General features: G+C 42.9%; 2 protein-coding genes across 9 annotated transcripts in view; one reads left to right on the forward strand and one right to left on the reverse strand.

Moving 5' to 3' along the window:
- The window catches only part of RMDN1 (regulator of microtubule dynamics 1), a 68,807-nt gene extending 65,301 nt beyond the window's left edge, over positions 1-3,506 (reverse strand). For 2 of the 5 annotated variants that reach the window (XM_050941212.1, XM_050941211.1), the window contains exons 1-2: positions 3,198-3,376; positions 899-1,016 (exon numbers count right to left, since the gene is read on the reverse strand). In XM_050941212.1, the coding sequence (XP_050797169.1) occupies positions 899-1,016; positions 3,198-3,311 (232 nt within the window). In that variant the 5' untranslated portion in view covers positions 3,312-3,376. Of the gene's footprint in view, positions 1-898; positions 1,017-3,197 lie in introns of all 5 variants that reach the window. The other 3 variants (XM_050941209.1, XM_050941208.1, XM_050941210.1) reach the window with 2 other exon arrangements.
- Positions 3,507-3,709: 203 nt separating this feature from the next.
- The window catches only part of CPNE3 (copine 3), an 80,166-nt gene continuing 63,493 nt past the window's right edge, over positions 3,710-20,382 (forward strand). For 3 of the 4 annotated variants that reach the window (XM_050940982.1, XM_050940983.1, XM_050940981.1), the window contains exon 1: positions 3,710-3,812. The gene's annotated coding sequence lies outside the window, so the exon portion shown is untranslated. Of the gene's footprint in view, positions 3,813-6,079; positions 6,135-20,382 lie in introns of all 4 variants that reach the window. The other variant, XM_050940984.1, reaches the window with a different exon arrangement.

A 20,382-nucleotide genomic window follows, 5' to 3' on the forward strand; every position in this document is an offset into this window, starting at 1 on the left:
TGCCCGGAGCGGTGAACCGCCAAACCTTTGGAAGCAGCAGGTAAACAAACTGGCCTGGCTGGTGCTTTCCCTGAACAAGCGTTGGACCGGCTTTGAGAACCACTGCACTACAGGATGCAGCACTTAGGCAAAAAGCTCACCTCAATACCTGGGAGAAGACAAAGGAGTATGAAGATGGAAGATCATTATGCTCACTGCAGAAGAAACAATGTTTATTTCTTCTGCAAGAACCCTCATTTGGAGCTCATTTGAAAAAAAAAAAAAAAGATGTATAAAATTTCCAAGAAATTCAGCAGCCTGGGAAGCATTCAGAGAGCTAGCACTGTACTGATTTAATTTTGATCAGAATAATATGTGTAAAGACTACTTAAAACGAGGCTTTAGACTGAATCTTTAATGTTTTACTATATTTCCAAAGATTCCAGCACTTACATTTCAGACCAAGACATTTTGTTCCATTTCTAGCTAAAATCAAGAGCCCAATGCTGCTATCATAAGTTATTATGTGGATTTTCACTAGTACCAACAAAAACTAAAATTTTAATTCTACAGTTGAATCAAAGATGAATAGCTCTATTCTGAATCCCTAATTCAACCTTACCTCCCAACAAAGACTTCAAAGGAACAGCATCTGTGTCATAATCTTATCTTACCCACGCAGAAAAGTTTTGGCTACATTCCTAGTGATATTTCTGAGAAGTGAGCCATGCTAAACAAGAACTACACTATTATTTAGTTCGAAGATAGCCTACAGTTGAACAGATTATATAAAAATAGCCTATAGTGGAGATATTGGAAAGCCTTACATAAAATGCTTCTCACAAAGTTTTGGTACTGTAAAAAAGTGCCAAGTCTGCAACTGAATGACCTCAGGACATTTGAATTCATAGAGCTTTACCTTTGACACTAGCATGAACCACAGCAGAGTGAGAAATAGAGTTGTAAGCTTCATAACCCAAGTAAGAAACTGCTGAGAGTGCAAGCCCTCTTCTGAAAAGAGTTAATTTTCCAAACATCTAAAAAGAAAAATAAAGTAAGTTTATAATCTGCTACAAAATTTGACAAAGCTGCTCTGCAGCTCTCTGGAGCAGCAATTACATTCCAATCTTGTGTGTCCAAGAGGCTCTCAGAAGTTACAGAGTAACAATAATAGAAACAGTTCTAAGCTTTCAACTTCAAGGTTTCATTTTTTTACTGTGCAAACAGGAAACTGGGCTTTGGGAACTGACTCATTATTATACTTTGGAACATGAACCAATGAACTATTAACATGAAGAAAGAATTACAAAACAAAGGTAACTATGTTTAATTGTGCGAAGAATACAAGACAAAACAATAAGCAAGAATACAGAAGTTGTTTGGTAAAATCTGAATTTAGAATATGCTCTGATGAGTAAGCAACTTAGAAAAAGTCAGAAAGTGTCATTTTAATTTCCTAATGATAAAGGCTGAGTCAAACTATGAGTTATTTTCCTCCTGCTTCAAGTGTAATTGGAAACTTAGCAGGTAGCCTAAACTTTTGCCTGAAACTCACAAATATAATTGACTTGGAAGGATCTCTTCATCTCTTAACTGATTTGATACTCAAATGGTATTCAGACTCTCTTTGCTAATTTTGTCACTTTGCTAAATCAAATACCAGCTCATTACCAGACTTGTAATTAAGAATGTCATGGTTTGTGTGTTTTAAGACACAAAAACCAGAAATACTGATTTAAGTGTTGAGAACTTGACATGCTATTTATGCTACAACAAGCATACACATCCAAGGCCTGGAATGCACTACAGTTAGGTCAACGCAAGGCATCTTACGTTAATCTAACTGTGAAAAGGTCTACATCTAAATTTCGCTCTCACCAATGTAACAGCCCCGCTATGCTGTTTTAATAATTCCACCTCTACAAGCATCATAGAGTCAAGGTCAATGCAGTGTCAGTGTAGACACTGTGTTGCTTATGTCAACTGTTACTGGCTTTCAGGAGCTATCCCACAATGTCCCACATTGACAGTACAATCGATACAACCGTTCCTGGTTAGGATGCTCACTGTTGATGCAAGGAGCAAAGCGCAGACATGCACAAGCGATGTAATTACTACGGCGGCTGTATGCCAATGTAAGTTAGGTTGACTTAACTTTGCAGTGTAGACATGGCCTAAGTCATGCAACCCTTAAAACATTACTACTTTTGTAGACCATAAACCCAGCTATTTTAGAAGCCAGAATATTATCTGTCACCAATAATTCTTATTTATTTCTTCATATTCCTTTCTACGAGGCTCATCAATTTTGCATTCAGCTGCCACACATGAAAAAATTAAATCTTAAACAGTGACGAGTAAGCAGATTATTTTCCCCAGTGGCCATGACACTAAAAGTAAAAGCTTCAATCAGTGGAAATGAGGCATCAAGACGACAGTCACTGATGACTCATAGTGGACCAGGAACCAAGTGTAGTACAGCTCAGAAAACACAAGCAATGTGTAACCTGTTTGGGACTGCCCGTGTGGACAAAAGGCATCTGACTTCCCTAGAAGTAGCTCATATCAGGCATTGTTTTAGCCACGAGCTCTGCTGCTGTGTTTTGGGCTGACACTAGTAAGGGCAGCATCTGGGCAGCAGGCGGGCCTGACATGTTGCGGTGCTATAGTTAGCAGTGTTTGAGGAAGAGGATACCTGAGGCAGGTTCATGGTTGTCTTCAGTCCTGTGGCTAACTAGGTTAGGCTGACCATACAGCAAGTGTGAAAAATGGGGAGGGGAGAGGGAATTAGAGCCTATATAAGAAAAAGACACAAAAATCAGGACCTCTGGCCACTCTAAACTAGGTCTTGACCTGCACTTTCTAGAACCGTGACTGGACAGGGATCCATGGCAGCTGGCCTAGCCCCCTCCACCCAGGCAGGGGGATGAAAGAGGGCCGAGCGCGCCAGCCCTGCGGAACGTAGGTATGCCGGGAAGGGGCGTGGGGGGCTCCTGCAAAGGACGGACCGGGGCGGTGAATAGGAGACTTCGATCGCAGGGAGAAGGGCCCCTGAAAGATTCCCCGCTCCGGCAGGGACGGTCTCTCTCCGGCGGGCATGACAAGCTGGGGCAGCGGCCTGGCCTGTGACTGCCCCGGCGGGGAGAGGCGGGAAAGGGTCCCCAGAGCGCGTCTCCCAAGCGGGGCTCAGTCGCCACCTCTCCTGCCTGCCCTCCCACCTGCGCCTGCCGCCACCAGCCGCGCCTCACGCCTCCAGCTTCGGACAGGAGCCGCTTCCCCACCCAGGCGGCGCCTCGGCGTGAAGACCTCAGGATGATAACCGCTGCCGCCATGATGCGCCACCCCGTGCTTGGCCCGACCCGCCTGCATCCTGGGGAACCCAGTAAGAGTATCCGACCGGAAGCGGTCCGTGTGCAACCATGTCCGGGCCATATGGGACCGGGGCTCCTGTGTCTACGGGCTGCGGTCAGTGACCGGTAGTGTCCGAGTAGGACACATGATCTCGCTCTTTCCGTTCCGCCCGCTGAGTTCTCTGCTCTTCCCCCCAGTCCTTAGAGGGAAGTGTTGGGGGCGGGACTAAAGCAGGGTCGGGGGGGGGGGGGGCGGATTGGGATCATGTGGCCTCGGCTGCGCCTGGACGAAACCAACATCCTCGTTCGGGAATTTCACGGCTGTTTGCGGGGGCGTGTCTCGCGCATGCGCCATTGCGCCTATTTGGGGGAGGGCGTGCTCGGGGGCGGAGCGTAGGGTGGGGAGCCCGTGTTATTGCTCCACTTTCTGGCTCCAGTCTCTGTCTTTCTTCATCTGGGGGCTTGGACCCTCAGTGCCGACAGGTGAGTGAGCCCGCGGCCTGCGGGGCCTCGCCGGGGGGGTGGCGGCGGTGAGTGAGGCTGGGGCCGGGGGGCGCTGTGGTCTGGCCATGGGGAAGGGGGCGGAGGCATGGCGGATCGGGACGCTGGGGGTGCAGCGGCTGAGGCGGGGCGCGGTTGGGGCGGGGCCAGAGCGAGCGGTTGCCTGTAGCGGCTGGATGGGGGGAGGGGAGCGGAGGAGGTAGTTAAGTAGGCGGGGCAGGTGGAGAACGGGGACGCAGGAGGGGAGGGAGGCGCCTGCCCATTGGAACCCGCTTTGCTGGATCGGGATCTGCTTGTGTAAATAACGGAGTTAACGCCTTGCTTAGATTGCCTGGCGGTTGCTTCCCTCAATCCCCCACGGCATAGGCCGAGCCTTTGCACGCTGTACCTCCCTCCAGCAGAGGCGGGACTGTCTGCCTGGCTTTGGATAAAGTGCACAGGGTGCATGCTACTGCCGTTTAAAATATTTCCTAGAAGTTGCTGCTTAAGTCTTTTCACGTCCCTGGTCGGTAAATGCGGTTGCTTTTTCACAGTTAAAGAAACTGAGTCACAGAAGTTAAGTGATTTGTAGAAATTCATCACATGAGTTACAGTAAGTGAGTTGCAGAACCAGAAGTAAAGCCTAGGAATGATGGCTTCATTTGTGTGTTGTAACCACTCCCTCCATGTTCCAGTTAAAAGAATAATCCAGATTAGCGCAGTGGTTTTCAACCATTAGTCATTTGTGGACCCCTAAAAATTTTCAAATGGAAGTGAGGGCCCCTTTGGACATTTTACACATAGTCTGCAGACCCCAGCTTGAAAATCATCCTTCTATGGTAAAGACTGCCTTTTGCAGCCCCCTTCAGCATAGTTTGCGGACCTTGTGGGATTTGTGGATCACAGTTTGAAAACCACTGGATTAGTTTACCAGTTTGTATTGTAAAATATAGAGTAAGGTTTTTGATCAGCTTCCTGTTTTAAGGGACATTCCTCCAATGTGAAGCTGTGAGGGACTAACTTGAGACAACTGATGTTATGCTTGTTCCTTGGGTAGTTGCTTAAAACAAGTTTCATTTACTTAAATTATAGGTATTAGCCAATGTACAATTATAACGCTATCCCTCTGTGTTCTTCCAAAACTGTCATTGTAGAGCTGGTTGAAGGACAAATTACCTTGTCATAACTTCCATGAAAAATGGTATCCCTTTTTGCCAGGAAAAAAACCCGCAATGTTTTATTGTTTTTAGACTAACTCCACATCTTGGTGCTGTTGAAGGCAGAACTCAGTTCACGCATTTTGTCAGTCTTCAGGTTTCCAACACAGGGCATAGGAAAAAGCTGTATATTTGTAATGCCAACCAATTTTTGTCCTTAGACTTCAAAATCATCCCATCTAAACTCATCAAATATAGTCAGTAACAATGATCTGGAAAAATCTAGATGCCAAAATTCCTAAAACATGATCAAAACTCATTCAGCAGCTTGCTCTTCAAGCTTCAATTCTGAATGTATAATTTGTACCAAGCTGCAAAGATAGTTAAGGTCAAAATTTTCAGAGCATCCATTGACTTCTCAAAGTTGAGTCTTAGAGTAGCTGATACTCCACCTGTAAAATTTAGAACTGGACTTAGCTTGGCACAAAAATCTTTCAAAACTCAGATCTGTGGCTCTAAGTAGCTTCTGATGATGATGGATTCAGCATTTTAAGGGCATGTGTCAGGACACAAGGGGATTCTCAGCTTTCTCTGAGGACAGGCACTGGCTACATTTGTCAGTAGGTAACTAGTTATGGGCTGGTGTCCAAAAAATTTGGCTAGATTTAGTTGAAACACATCGAGTTTTTAGACTTCCAGCAGACTTGGGCTAAATCTGACACTGGCTCAGTACTTTGTCAACTAATGGACATTTCAATAAAACAGAATATTATGTTCTTATTTTACTGTTCAGACCAAAAATTGCTAAAAGTGACAAGTTTTTGGAGAATGAAAATGTAATCTTTCTAGTATTACTGTTGAAATTGCCTGAACTTTGTTTTGATTCAGGTTTTTTAAGATAAAATTATGTAAATCACACTGGTTTTGATGTGCTCTATTTCAGCTGAGTAGAAAAATACTTGTAGTGTAGCTGTCTAAGTTGAATTGTAATCATAGGCAAGCAACAGACTCATAGAAGTAATGTAGCATATGGCATGGTCTTAATAATGCAGCCTTGGAATACCTGTCACTTCATGTTACACTGTTTTTGATCCCCAAATTTTTTGATTGTAGAGTCATTATGAAAGAAATTCAGCTCTCCTTGAATCCTCAGTTAATCTGCCCCCAGGTAAACCATTTTCATACGACAGAATCTTAGAGCAACTGGATGTGTGCATTCACATGCTGCCTAATTGTGTCTATCATTAATTGTGGGCAAATTGGCCAGCTGTTCCTATGAAGAGTGGCATTAGTAATGCTTGAAGCAATGCATTTGAGGATGCCCAAAAATCTTGGAGATGACGGAGATGTAGATATGTTGGCTGGTGGGTCTATCTACATAGTAAGATAAGTGCTATGACTAAGGCTACAGTTTAATCATGAATATTTTTCGTAAAAGTCATGGACAGATCACAGGCAAAAAAACCCAAAAAATCATGGCCCCATAACCTGTCCATGACTTGTGAAAAATACTCATGATTAAACTGTAGCCTCAGATATTTTTTATTTAAATTAAATGAGGTTTATTTTTAAAATAAACCTATTTGAAATTGACAACCTATGTTAAGACTTGTGCTTATTATAAGGGCTTGAATTCTGCTGGAGCTGTCCAGAGCAGAGCTCTGGTAAATATTTTCAACCCCTCTAAAGTTTTTATAGGATGTTGCGGGGCTGGGAGTGTGTTCCGGGAAATACTCTGAGAATTTAAGCCCTGTTTATAATCTAATGAAAACATTTAAATTAAACTGAAAGTATTTAGTATATGTTTGCTGCCATGTTTTAAATAAAGTTAAATCTCTGACCTGGTGGTAGTCATCTGGAACCAAAACTTGTTAAGTGCTAAATCAGCTTTTGACAGCAGTAGCCTCTACTTCAGGTGCAGTTGGAATTTTTTTTTTAGTTGAGTTTATTAAACTTGTTCAGTTCAATGAGAAGTTCAGACTTAAATTCGGAGTTAGAAAAAGCAGGAAAGCTTGTTTTCCTTTTCCAGTCTATGAATAAAAATCAAGTTTGAGAGGATCAGATTTAGAAGTTCTGATATCTTGAAAGACAGTGCCCAGAAACAATCAGTTCAGTTAATCAACTGCAGATAATACTTTTCTTGTTTTAATAAATCAGTTAGTTTTAAATGGAAAACATGTTCTGATGAGCTTTTTAATGAATGTTTTTTCTTATGTTTCCAGAACATTTAAGGTAGTTGTATTTAATTTTTAAAAGTTTGTTTGCTGTTTTTGCCCAATTTTAATTGAATTTTATTTTCCATCCAAGCAGTTTGACTCAAATCACAAGTAAAAATGTATCTATTATAACTTTCTTATTTAATAAGAAATATCATTCAACATTTTTAACATAATGTAAAAATTAATCATAGTTCGTGTAAATTGAGCTATGTAATTACTTAAATAATCATAAGTACTTTACTTTTTGTTTTTAAAATTACTTTCCTAAACAAATTTGTCAACAATTGGTATGAGAGACTATGTACAGCAATCGGGTGTCTTGATTTAGTAATTTATATAGTGACACTAGCTCTTGGTGCTTTATGAACAAAGATGATCCTTGCCCCCAAAATCTTACATAGACAGATATCAAAGATGATGCAAGAAAAATGTAATATGAGTAGTTCAGGTTTGTTACACATTTTGTTAGTCCCAGGCTTTTTATGACAGTTTGATACTGGATTTTTAACAGAGGAGATAGGAGGCTTGCTAAAAGAAGCAAATTTTTAGAAAGGATTTGAAGGAGAGCAAGGAAGCATTGTGCACTGGCAGGGAGAGAGAGGAAGGGATACAGGAAAAGGCACAGATGCAAGTGGAAGACTAAATTTATTCAGATTTTCATTGATTGGTAAAATAAGTGAATGTTATGCTTATTTGACAATATATAATCGTTCAGTTATTGTATGCTTTAGAACTAAACCATATAAGCCCATTATGAACATTATTAGAAAAATGTTGTTTAAATTGTTGAAAACAAAATTACCTTTGTAAGTTGGGTCAGTATAGATAGATCAAATGACAGTTAACACACTTCATCATAAAGAATGCAAAAGCACTGTACAAATGGACGGTCTGATCCCGTGCCATTTTAAGACTCTTGCAGGGATCACTGAATATCTCTTAGGATTAGGCCCTGTGTATGGATGGTTAAAACTTACCATTGATCTGGATCCATTGCTATGGTGCACGGTAGTTGCCATTCTGCACCAGCAACACTCCACAAAAATATATATTTTTAGAAGCGAATTTGGGATTTTTCTCTAAATAAAACTAAAATTGCAGCTTTAGATAGGTGGAATGTCTTCCATGTTAGAATTTGGTGGCTATTTCTTTATTTCCCCTGGCTTGTGGAAAGTTCTTCTAACAAGGTACATGCTGCCGCTCTAACTTGCTTTTAGAGATGCTCTGTTTTTGTATAGTAGCTGGTTAGAGCTACTGTGGAAGAGCAAAACATCTTTTGGATGTCTGTTCTCCAGTGAAAGCCAGGGTTTTCTTCACTAAATAGGTATTACTCAGAGCCACTGCTTTATTATGTAATAGTTTCCATTAAATAAAAATAGCTATGTTGATAAAATGTTAGTGTTGAGACTCTTATCACACAGCTGAAAGGAGGAGCACAACTGCAAATCTGTCTGTGAATTTGTTGCATCTCTTTTGTAGTATCCAGTCTTTGACTGTAAGTGATACTTTCTTTATGTTTTTTTTTTTTCTAGTGTGGCTTGTGAGAAACAGACCTTTGAGTTTTCTTGATTGCGGGTGTAGTCAAAATTCTCTGTCATAAACCTTGTTTACATGATGTCATCACTAAGACTATGTTTTGGTCACAGATACTTTTAGTAAAAGTCATGGACAAGTCACAGGCAGGAAACAAAAATTCACAGTCCATGACCTGTCCATGACTTGTACTATATACCCATGATTAAATTGGGGAGGAGGTGGCCCAGGAGGCATCATGGGTGCTTGGGGAGGGAGAGGAGGCCGCAGCGTGTGGCCTGGGACCCCTGTTGGTTTCTGGGGGAGAGTGAGGGATTGGTGGAGCTGGCAGGCTCCCTACCCGGTTTCCCCTCTCTGTGCTCTGCCTTATCCCTCAGTGCTGGCTCTGCAGTTCCTATTAGCCGGGAACCATGGCCAATAGGAGCTGCCAGGGCGGTGCCTGAAGGTGGAGGCAGCGCGCAGATCCCCCTAGCCGCATCTTTGTCTAGGAGCCCCCCTGAGGTAAGTGCTGCCCAAAACTCTTACCCCCTCCCGCATCCCAGCGCTTAGCTCCCCACCCAAACTCCTGATGCTGTTGGGGGAGAGGGGGACAGTGGACCAAGACTGCTCCAGCAGGGACCAGTGCTGCTGGCCCAGGGGCTGCCTGAGCTGCCCAGGCGGCCCCCAGGCCAGCTGCACCAGTCACTTCAGAAGTCATATAAGTCCCAAAAAGTCACTGAATCCGTGACTTCTGTGACAAATTCACAGCCTGAGGCCATGGCTACACTTACAGTTCTGCAGCGCTGGTAGTTACAGCTGTGTTCGTACAGCTGTGTAGGGCCAGCGCTACAGTGTGGCCACACTGACAGCTACCTGCGCTGCAGTGTGGCCACATTTGCAGCATTTGCAGCGCTGTTGGGAGTGGTGCATTGTGGGTAGCTATCCCAGCATTCAAGTGGCTGCAATGTGCTTTTCAAAAGAGGGGGGTGGGATGGAATGTGACAGGGGGCGTGGAGGAGACAGACAGAATGGATTTTTGGAGTTGACACTGTTCTCAGCTCCCTGCCTTGCAAGTTCTAAGGACTGGAAGACACTGAACAGTGCCTACCTTCAATCATTTTAAAAGTTCTGACTCCCCTCCCCCAATCCTCTCTCATTCACTAAATGCAAATTATGCACTCCTAAATACCCATCAGACCAGATAAGCAACCCCTCCCCCTCTGCTGTGTGAGTGTGCTATTTCTCTCTTCAAGCAAACAGCTGTGAACATTCCAAAGTAATTCCCCTGCCTGCCTCCGCTCGCTCAGCAAACAGGAGCTGTGTTTGTTTTTTAAATAAGCAGTTTGGCTGAACTCCGAGCTCTCCCTTTCTTCCGGTTTGTTGTGGACAGGAATTCTGGGATACCTCCTTATACCCCGGAGGTCAATAAAAGCACTGGTGGGGTCCACACTTGCTGACCAGCGCTGGAATCACTACACCCGAGGCTCGACCGGGTGTACAGCCAGCGCTGCAACCAGGGAGTTGCAGCGCTGGCTGTGCTTTGCAAGTGTGGCCACATCCTAAGTTGCAGCACTGTAACCCCCTCACCAGCGCTGCAACTCTCTAGTGTAGCCATGGCCTTAGTCATCACCAGTGCCTCAGCATAAGAGCAGAGTTTAGTAGGCAGTCACCTGAAACCACAATACAAACACCACACCTTGTAGGAGAAGTCTCCTTATTGGAAGCCCTCTTGATTAAGAACTCTTTGGGCTAGGCTCCAGACAGAATTGCTTCACTAGCTTTTTTCTTAGGGTATTGAAGTTATCTTTTCTCTAAGATGGTCTGTGTTAAATTCCCAGACATAAGATGAAGTCTGAAATCAAATTAAAGTCCAGATTATAAAAAAAAAAGAAACTTCTATTAACATAATAGAAACTGTATCGCTAACATATCTAGTCTGAAATTGTAAGACTTGGTGTAAATTTGCCTTATTTTTAGTCGCAATGAATTTTTTTAGTAACAATGAATAAAAAGGTATCTTTTTACATTTCTAAAAAGCATTTGCTTCTCTCTCTTTTGATTAGCCGTTTTGTCATTGTCAGGTCCCTTTCCCTTCAGCTGTTTCTCTTTGCAGCTGTTACCTTTTGGGTGCCCCTGTGCCTGACAACATACCACACTCCTTCACATGTACCCCAAAGTGGTATTTCTCGGGGTATGGCTACACTTGGAGATGTGCAGTGCTGGGAGTTACAGCTGTGTTCATACAGCTGTGTAGGGAAAGCGCTGCAGTGTGGCAGCATTTGCAGCGCTGTTGGGAGTGGTGCATTGTGGGCAGCTATCCCAGTGTTCAAGTGGCTGCAACATGCTTTTCAAAAGAGGGGGGTGAGGTGGAGTGTGACAGGGAGCGTGGGGGAGACAGAGAGAGTGGATTTTTGGAGCTGACACTGTACTCAGCTCCCTGCCTTGCAAGTTCTAAGGACTGGAAGATACACAGTGCCTACCTTCAATCATTTTAAAAGTTTTGACCTTTTCCCCCACCTGTCTTATTCACTGAATGCAAATTATGCACTCCTAAATAGTCTTTAGACCATATAAGCAGCTGCTCAACACTACCCCTCCCCTCTCTCCTCAAGCAAACAGCTGTGAACATTCCAAAGCAATTCCCCTGCCTCCGCTTGCTCACTGGAGCAAAGAGCAGCTGTGTTTGTTTTTTAGCTAAGTAGCTACGGGGAGATCAGAGTTCAGCCATTCTTCTGATTTGTTGTGGACAGGAATTCTGGGATACTTCCTAATACCCTGGAGGCCAAGAACAGCGCTTTTGGTGGCTACACTTGATGACCAGCGCTGCATCACCAGCACTGGAATCACTACACCCCAAGCAAACCAGGTGTACAGCCAGCGCTGCAACCAGGGAGTTGCAGCTCTGGCCGTGCTTTGCAAGTGTGGACACAGAGAGGTGAGTTGCAGCGCTGTAACCCCATCACCAGCGCTGCAGCTCTCCAGTATAGCCATGCCCTCAGAGTCTGTTCCCAAATTCATTCCAGATTAGTTTGTCCTTCTGTCGGTTCAACCTTCTCTTTTTTTTTTTTTTTTTTTTTTTTTTATCCAAGTAGTTCTTTGAATTTGCAATCCTTTCATTTTCCACATGCCTTTCTATTATCTGGGGAGGGACAGGGAGTTCTATGAGTGTGCCTCTTGACTCCATTGTAATGTTTGCTGTTGATGTCGAAAAGATGTTAGCCTTGTGGTGTGCTAACTGTCAGCTATTTCTCTTGAGTTTCAAAAAATGAGCTCATACAATAGGTCCACACCATCAAATGTGATTGTTACAGATTGTACCCCATGTTCACCATTTTTACAAGACTATGATAAATATTGTACAAAGTATGCTTTGTGAGGTATCATTTGAAAACTTGTAATCCACTGAACATTATTGTCATGGTAAAATAGGTTTATATGAATTGTATGTAAAATTATAAGATTCTAATATATAACATTGCTATAATATATGCTCCAAGTTTAAGAAAAGTAGGCCCAAACCAGTTTTTCAGAGACCAAGACACTGGAGCTCCAGCCAGATATCAGCATAATCAGATGAACTATAATGGACCATCACCTAGATAAGCAGCCGTTCTTTGGCAGGATGGTGGGTGTGAGCAAGAACTTTACATATTGACAATGAAACAGCTGGGAGTTTCCTTGTAAATAGATTGGCTATTGCCTGAACCTCAGCTGGAGATAAACATCATTGAACTGGTGGAGGGGTCCTAGCAGGGAGGCTTTTCATGCAGTACAGACTGCTATCAGCATATGATAAAACCTTTGTTTTGAATCCATTTAGCTTGCTAAATTAGGTGTTAGTTTTCATATCTTTGTTTTTCTTTGTTACCAATTTTGACTTTACTTGTAATCACTTAAAATCTTTCTTTTTGCAACTTGTTTTTATTGTTTTATCTAAACCAGTATGTGTTTAGCTTGACATGTTGGGGAACCTCTGCTTAACATAAAAAGATTTGTGCATATCATTTTCCATTGATGAAATGGCCAGATACGATGTGTCTGCCTGAGTTCCCTTGTTTGTGTATCTTGAGAAGCATGTAGAAGGTCTATGCAGTGGATTCATGGGGGATGAGTTTCTAGAGTTTCTCTAGGTATTGTTTCAGGAAGGACTTGATGGTATCCCTAATTTCCTGGGTAAATTGTGGTGTAGACTCTAGGACTGGAAGGGATCTCGAGAGGTCATCGAGTCCAGTCGCCTGCCCTCATGGCAGGACCGGATACTGTCTAGACCATCCCTAATAGACATTTATCTCCCCTACTCTTAAATATCTCCAGAGATGGAGATTCCACAACTTCCCTAGGCAGTCTATTCCAGTGTTTAACTACCCTGACAGTTAGGAACTTTTTCCTAATGTCCAACCTAAATCTCCCTTGCTGCAGTTTAAGCCCATTGCTTCTTGTTCTATCATTGGAGGCTAAGGTGAACAAGTTTTCTCCCTCCTCCTGATGACACCCTTTTAGATACCTGAAAACTGCTATCATGTCCCCTCTCAGTCTTCTCTTTTCCAAACTAAACAAACCCAATTCCTTCAGCCTTCCTTCATAGGTCATGTTCTCAAGACCTTTAATCATTCTTGTTGCTCTTCTCTGGACCCTCTCCAATTTCTCCACATCGTATGGGGCTGTCTTTGAGTTTTTTATAGTAGATGGTGTTGGAGAGTTGTTTGTTGGCCTTGTTAACAAAGCTGTCACTGTTGAGGACTGCTCTGGCATCCCCAGTCTGCTGGTTTGATCACTGTCTGGTGGTTAGATTTCAGGGACTGTAAGGCTGTCCTCTTGGCAATGGAGAGATTATGATGATTGTGATGTTTAAAGATTTCAGTCAATTTTTTTTCCTGAAGCAATCAATGTAATCAACTGTGGTTTCATCTGCTCTGTGGTGGTGAGTCAGATGACTTTTGTTTTTTTGTTATGATTGTCAGTGGAGATGTGGTAATTGTGAGCGATTTTGTCATTAGAGGCAGATGTCCCTACAGACACAGACACACCGACTCAACACGGCACCAGACCCTACCAGAATAACAGATGCAAAACCTGCAGGCGTATCTTCGCTGCTCCAACAATCAATGCTCCAGCACAACACACCTTTGAAGATCGATGGATCTTAACACCTGCCTATCACAACATGTGGTTGTGACATTATCTGATTAGAGTATGACCATGCAAGTAATTGTTGCTACCACTGTTATATAATTGCAACGATTCTTATACAAAGTGTGACTCATGGTCAGAAAGTTAAGCAGCTTGACAGCTAATTGACCCAGATTCAACCCTTAGAGATGTTTTGGTAGATAATGTTTGTGGTTTTAGGTGTTTACATATATACTGTTAGAGGTTAACAATGCCCATGCTATATTCTGTTAATTCAGAGATCAAAAGGAAATATTAACATTTAAATGAACTGAAAACATGGTATTCATCTCTTTGAAATGTGTAGTAAATCACCTGTGAATGGTGGAAAAACAGGCAATTGCCTTGTGTTAATCTGCATAGCTAATTATGGGTAATGCTTAGGAAATATGTCTACTTCAGTCTCCATGATTGCCTGTTGTTTACCTGAGGACTCCAACCTGTCAAGAGAAGGCCTGGAATTGGATCAGGACCCAAAGGGTTTTAATACTTTTTATATCAGATCTGCTTGATGCTTCATGTAGGGGGTGCTTAAATCATAAGACTGAGAACTCCAGTCCTAATCTGAATCACCTTGAATATGAACATTGAACTATAACCTATGGACTAATTTCTGAAAGAACTCTTTGTAACTGCAAAGCTCACTTTCTCTGCTATGAATCTGATCTCAAAACTGTACTCCTATGTATGTGTATATTGCTCTTTTAACCAATACTCTCTTCTTTTTAAATAAGGTTTAGTTAATAAGAATTGGCTGTAAGTGTGTATTTGGGTAAGATCTGAAATATTCATTAATCTGAGAGGTAATGTGTCTGATCCTTTGGGATTGGTAGAACTTTTTTTATATGATGAATAAGATTTTCAGTAATCCTCATCATATTTGACTTGGGTGTCTAGGTGGAGACCTAAGGCTGGGTTGCTTTAAGGGAACTGTGTTGTTGGCTTCTGGGTAACTAGTAAGGTATTAGAAACTGTTTTGTGCTGGTTTGATAAATCTAAGTATTGGAATATCCACCAGCTTTGGGGATTGTCTGCCCCATTCTTTGCAGTTCACCTTCATTGAGTAACTGCAGTGTGGCCCCCTTGGACTCCTAGTCACATTCAGTGTACCTCATTCAGTGCTGTAAGTGCCTCAACAACTGCCACGTGTGAAATGAGACAATCTCTGTGCACTCAAATGAACTCATGGGAATATCATAAAAGACAAAAACACCCTGTCCACCGTGGGTGAACACTTTTCACTATGTAATCACTCTATCTGAGGATGAGGACTGATATGTCAAAGAAAACCTGTGTAACACTTTCAGAGGAGGAGACTGGGAGCTTAAATTCATAAATCTGCTAGACACTAAAAATCATGGACAGAGACACTGGATTTATGGCTTATTACAACAATCTGTAACCCACTAACCCCTCTTTTTGTCCTATGGCTGCAGACATGGGTCAGTCTACCTTGAAAGATCCCTTTAGAATGTGTGTGAACTATTTACACTAAATAATCTGTTTCATCTTGCATTTAGCTGTGATGCTCAAAGTGGCTATTCCAGATCTGAAGAAGCACTGTATGTGGCTGAAAACCTTGTCTCTCTTAGGTCATGGCTACACTAAAGAGTTGCAGCGCTGGTGAGGGGGTTACAGCGCTGCAACTTAGGATGTGGCCACACTTGCAAAGCACGGCCAGCGCTGCAACTCCTTGATTGCAGCGCTGGCTGTACACCCGGTCGAGCCTCGGGTGTAGCGATTCCAGCGCTGGTCAGCAAGTGTGGACCCCCCCAGCGCTTTTATTGACCTCCGGGGTATAAGGAGGTATCCCAGAATTCCTGTCCACAACAAACCAGAAGAAAGGGGGAGCTCGGAGTTCAACCAAACTGCTTATTTAAAAAACAAACACAGCTCCTGTTTGCTGAGCGAGCGGAGGCAGGCAGGGGAATTACTTTGGAATGTTCACAGCTATTTGCTTGAAGAGAGAAACAGCACGCTCACACGGCAGAGGGGTGGGGGAAGTCCATGTTGAGCAGATGCTTATCTGGTCTGACGGCTATTTAGGAGTGCATAATTCGCATTTAGTGAATGAGAGAGGGGTGGGGGAAGGGGTCAGAACTTTTAAAATGATTGAAGGTAGGCACTGTGTGTCTTCCAGTCCTTAGAACTTGCAAGGCAGGGAGCTGAGAACAGTGTCAGCTCCAAAAATCCAATCTCTCTATCTCTCCCACGCTCCCTGTCACATTCCACCCCACCCCCTTCTTTTGAAAAGCACGTTGCAGCCACTTGAATGCTGGGATAGCTGCCCACAACGCACCGCTCCCAACAGCGCTGCAAATGCTGCAAATGTGGCCACACTGCAGCGCTGGTAGCTGTCAGTGTGGCCACACTGCAGCGCTTGCCCTACACAGCTGTAACTACCAGCGCTGCAGAACTGTAAGTGTAGCCATGGCCCAAGCGACAGAAGTTGGTCCAACAAATCAGGGCTTTGGAGCTGTGCTTCAGCTCCACTCCAGGCAAAAACCTGCAGCTCCACTGCTCCAGAGCTGCACTGCACTCCAGCTCCAGGCTCTGCTCCAGAGCCCTGCAATAAATGGTATTATGTCCCCCACCTTGTCTGCCTAATATCCTAGGGCTGACACGTCTACATCTATATTGCTTACTGAACAAATCCAGTATTCTGTATTCACTAAACTAAAGCTCAGCCAATTTCTTCCAATTTAGCAAAGTGCATATTCTTCTGATTACATGAAATGTTAAGCTCCAAACTTGTTGAGTTATCCAAGTGCAAATAGTATCGCCTTTCTTACTTCCGTCAGAGAAAGCCTTTATCCAGAAATGACTGCCATAAACTTTACCAAAGATATTCCTTTGGTTTAAAAATAAACATGGAGATTTTTAGCTCAAAGTAAAAAAATTTTCTGTAGAATGTTGAGTAATTGAAAATAAGATTTTGATTTTGAGTATCTCAAAAATCATTGAAGCGCTGCTGTCATGGGGCTGTAATACAAGTGAATTCTTCCTATGTTAAACTGTTCATTTCTTTTGACTAAATGTAGTTAAGGACATTGAGGCCATTTGTAATTGGGACAAAATACAACATGGTTTTACAAAAGGTAGGTCATGCCAAACCAACCTGATCTTCTTTGAGAAGGTAACAGATTTTTTTAGACAAAGGAAACGCAGTGTATCTAATTTACCTCGATTTCAGTAAGGCATTTGATACAGTTGCACATGGGGAATTATTAGTTAAATTGGGAAAGATGAGGATCAATATGAAAATTGAAAGGTGGATAAGGAACTGGTTAAAGGGGAGACTACAACGGGTCATACTTAAAGGTGAACTGTCAGGCTGGAGGGAGGTTACTAGTGGAGTTCCTCAGGGACAGGTTTTGGGACCAATCTTATTTAATCTTTTTATTGCTGACCCTGAGACAAAAAGTGGGAGTGTACTAATAACGTTTGCGGATAAGACAAAGCTGGGGGATATTGCCAATATGAAGAAGGATCAGGATATCCTACAGGAAGAGCTGGATGACCTTGTTAACTGGACTAATAGTAATAGGATGAAATTTTAAAAGTGAAAAGTACAAGGTTATGCATTTACGGATTAATAATTTTTGTTATAAGCTGTAAAAGCAGCAAAGAGTCCTGTGGCACCTTATAGACTAACAGACGTATTGGAGCATGAGCTTTCGTAGGTGAATACCCACTTCATTGGATGCATGTGACCAAGTGGCTGTTCACCCACGAAAGCTCATGCTCCAGTATATGTCTGTTAGTCTATAAGGTGCCACGGGACTCTTTCCTGCTTTTAGAGATCCAGACTAACACGGCTACCCTTCTGATACTTGTTATAAGCTGCGGACTCATCAGTTGGAAGTAACAGGAGGAGGAGGACCTCAGAGTACTGGTTGATCACAGGATGGCTATGACCTGCCAATGTGATATGGCCATGGAAAAAAGCTAATGCAGTCTTGGGATGCATCAGGTGAGGTATTTCCAGTAGAGAGAAGGAGGTGTTAGTACCATTATACAAGGCACTGATGAGCCCTCATCTGGAATACTGCATGCAGTTCTGGTCTCCCATGTTTAAGAAGAATGAATTCAAACTGGAACAGGTACAGAGAAGGGCTACTAGGATGATCCAAGGAATTATGAAAGGAGACTCAAAGAGCTCGGCTTCTTTAGCCTAACCAAAAGAAGGCAGAAGGGAGATATGATTGCTCTTTATAAATATATCAGAAGGATAAATATCAGGGAGGGAGAAGAATTATTTAAGCTCAGTACTAATGTGGACACAAGAACAAATGAATATAAACTGGGCATCAGGAAGTTTAGACTTGAAATTAAACAAAGGTTTCTAACAATCAGAGCAGTGAAAGTCTGGAACAGCCTTCCAATGGTAGTAGTGGGGGCAAAAGACACATCTGGCTTCAAGACTAAGCTTGATAAGTTTATGGAGGGGATGGTATGATGGGATAGCCTAATTTTGGCAATTAATTGATCTTTGACTATTAGCAGTAAATATGCCCAATGGCCTGCGATGGAATGGTAGTAACTCAGATCCCACCCCATCTACAGAGAATTCTTTCCTGGGTGTCTGGCTGGTGAGTCTCGCCCACATGCTCAGGGTTTAGCTGATTGCCATATTTGGGGTCAGGAAGGAATTTTCCTCCAGGGCAGATTGGCAGAGGCTCTGGGGAGTTTTCACCTTCCTCTGCAGCAGGGGGCAAGGGTCACTTGCTTGAGGATTCTCTGCAACTTGAAGTCTTTAAACCATGATTTGAGGACTTGAGTAGCTCAGACAGAGGTTAGGAGTTTATTACAGGAGTGGGTGTGTGAGATTCTGTGGCCTGCATTGTGCAGGAGGTCAGACTAGATCATAATGGTCCCTTCTGACCTTAAAGTCTGAGACCTGGAGTTGAATTTGGGAACTTGGGTTAGGTAGACGTATAGAAATTATTATTGGTTTTGGTTTCTTTTTAAAATTTTAATGCAAAGATACCACTACTATGACTCTGATTTTTCACTGATAAGCACATACGTAGACCTCTGAAATCAGTCCCCAGAGAACTGACTTTAAGAATTGGAGTTTGTAGAGTGAGATTTGGTCACGCCATGCTAATAAACTGAAAAGGAGTTTGGTGTGTGAAGTATTAATTAGGCTAGAACATGTGATCACTTGTATTTCATTCCTGCATGGCAGATAAAAGCAAGTTCTAACTAGAAAATATCCTCCTTTCTTCCACTTTGCATTAATCGTACAGCCAGCTACTGACTGTTTGTAGAAGTTACAGTAAAAATGTTATACACATGAAAAAAGGCGTGGCTACAGCATTCGTCAAGTTGCTTAATTTAAATATTTCCTTTAAATATTGACACTAAAAGATATTCTGGTAAAATTTAGATGGATATTATTCTGATAAACAGGTATTCAGATAAGCAAAAATATGTTTAACAGAGATTCATTTTCATTATACATCTTGGGTGAGTTTAGAGGTTATTTGTTGTATAAACTTTACTGTACTGCCCTGTAACTATTTTGCTTAGGGCTGAGTACAAACTTTAAAAGTGCTGTAATGGAGTAGGTACATTGGCCTTCACCCAATAGAAAAGCTTAGGAAGACGGATGAGGTGTAGTAAATCACAAGGTCTGGTAAAGCTATGTGTAGACAAACCCAGAAAGTCAAACTGATTAGTTTCTTGCCTGCATAAACAGATGTGGCTTTTACTATTTATAGTAAGGGTTTTACCGTTTCTCAGTAAACACTACTTGGCAAAATAATTCAGGGCAGCTTCTTTGATGTAAATCTATTTATAACTAATTAATAGTCTGACCCATTATACAGGTTATGCTGCCAGTATTTTAAGTAGATGTTTCCTATTGAGTAGGAATTCAATGATCTTTATGTAAGAAAGTGACCTTAGGTATATTACTCCTGAGGGCATTATGTGCCTAAAAATTCTGCCCATAGTATTTTAAAATTCTGCAAGTATTATTTGTTAAATAAATGTGAAGACTCCAGCTTGGCATTGAGGAGCACAGGCCATTGGTTGCACAGAAGTGGGAGATCACTGTGCAGCTCCCCCAACAGGACATGGACTCAGTGGTGAAGCTGCACCCAACCCTGATACAGCATATGGACCAGGCCTACCTCAGAAACACCCCAGGGTCCTGCCCCTCCAGGCCAGGTGCACTACATGTGGGCAGGCAGACTCAGGAATGCAGGATCCAAGTGTGGAGGGGCTTAGTGTGGGGAGATCCAGGTGTGGGTTGAGAGGCCTCTGGGTGGGACAATCTGGGTGCGGGGGGATCAGGACGCACATGGGCTTGTTGGGGGGGCCGGTGTCTGGGTACAATAGTAATGAGACTGTGCAGGGGAGTCCAGGTGAAGGTGGTTGGGGCTCAACAGGGAGGGGAATGACTTGGTGTGGGGGGGATAGAGCTTGGCAGAGGGGTCTGGGTGTGGGGGGTTCCAGGTGCTGGGTGAATGGGGCTTAGTGGGGTGGGGATCCATGTGAAGCTGGTTG

The sequence above is a fragment of the Gopherus flavomarginatus genome, chromosome 2 (assembly GCF_025201925.1).
Source record: "Gopherus flavomarginatus isolate rGopFla2 chromosome 2, rGopFla2.mat.asm, whole genome shotgun sequence".
NCBI classification, from domain to species: Eukaryota; Metazoa; Chordata; order Testudines; family Testudinidae; genus Gopherus; species Gopherus flavomarginatus.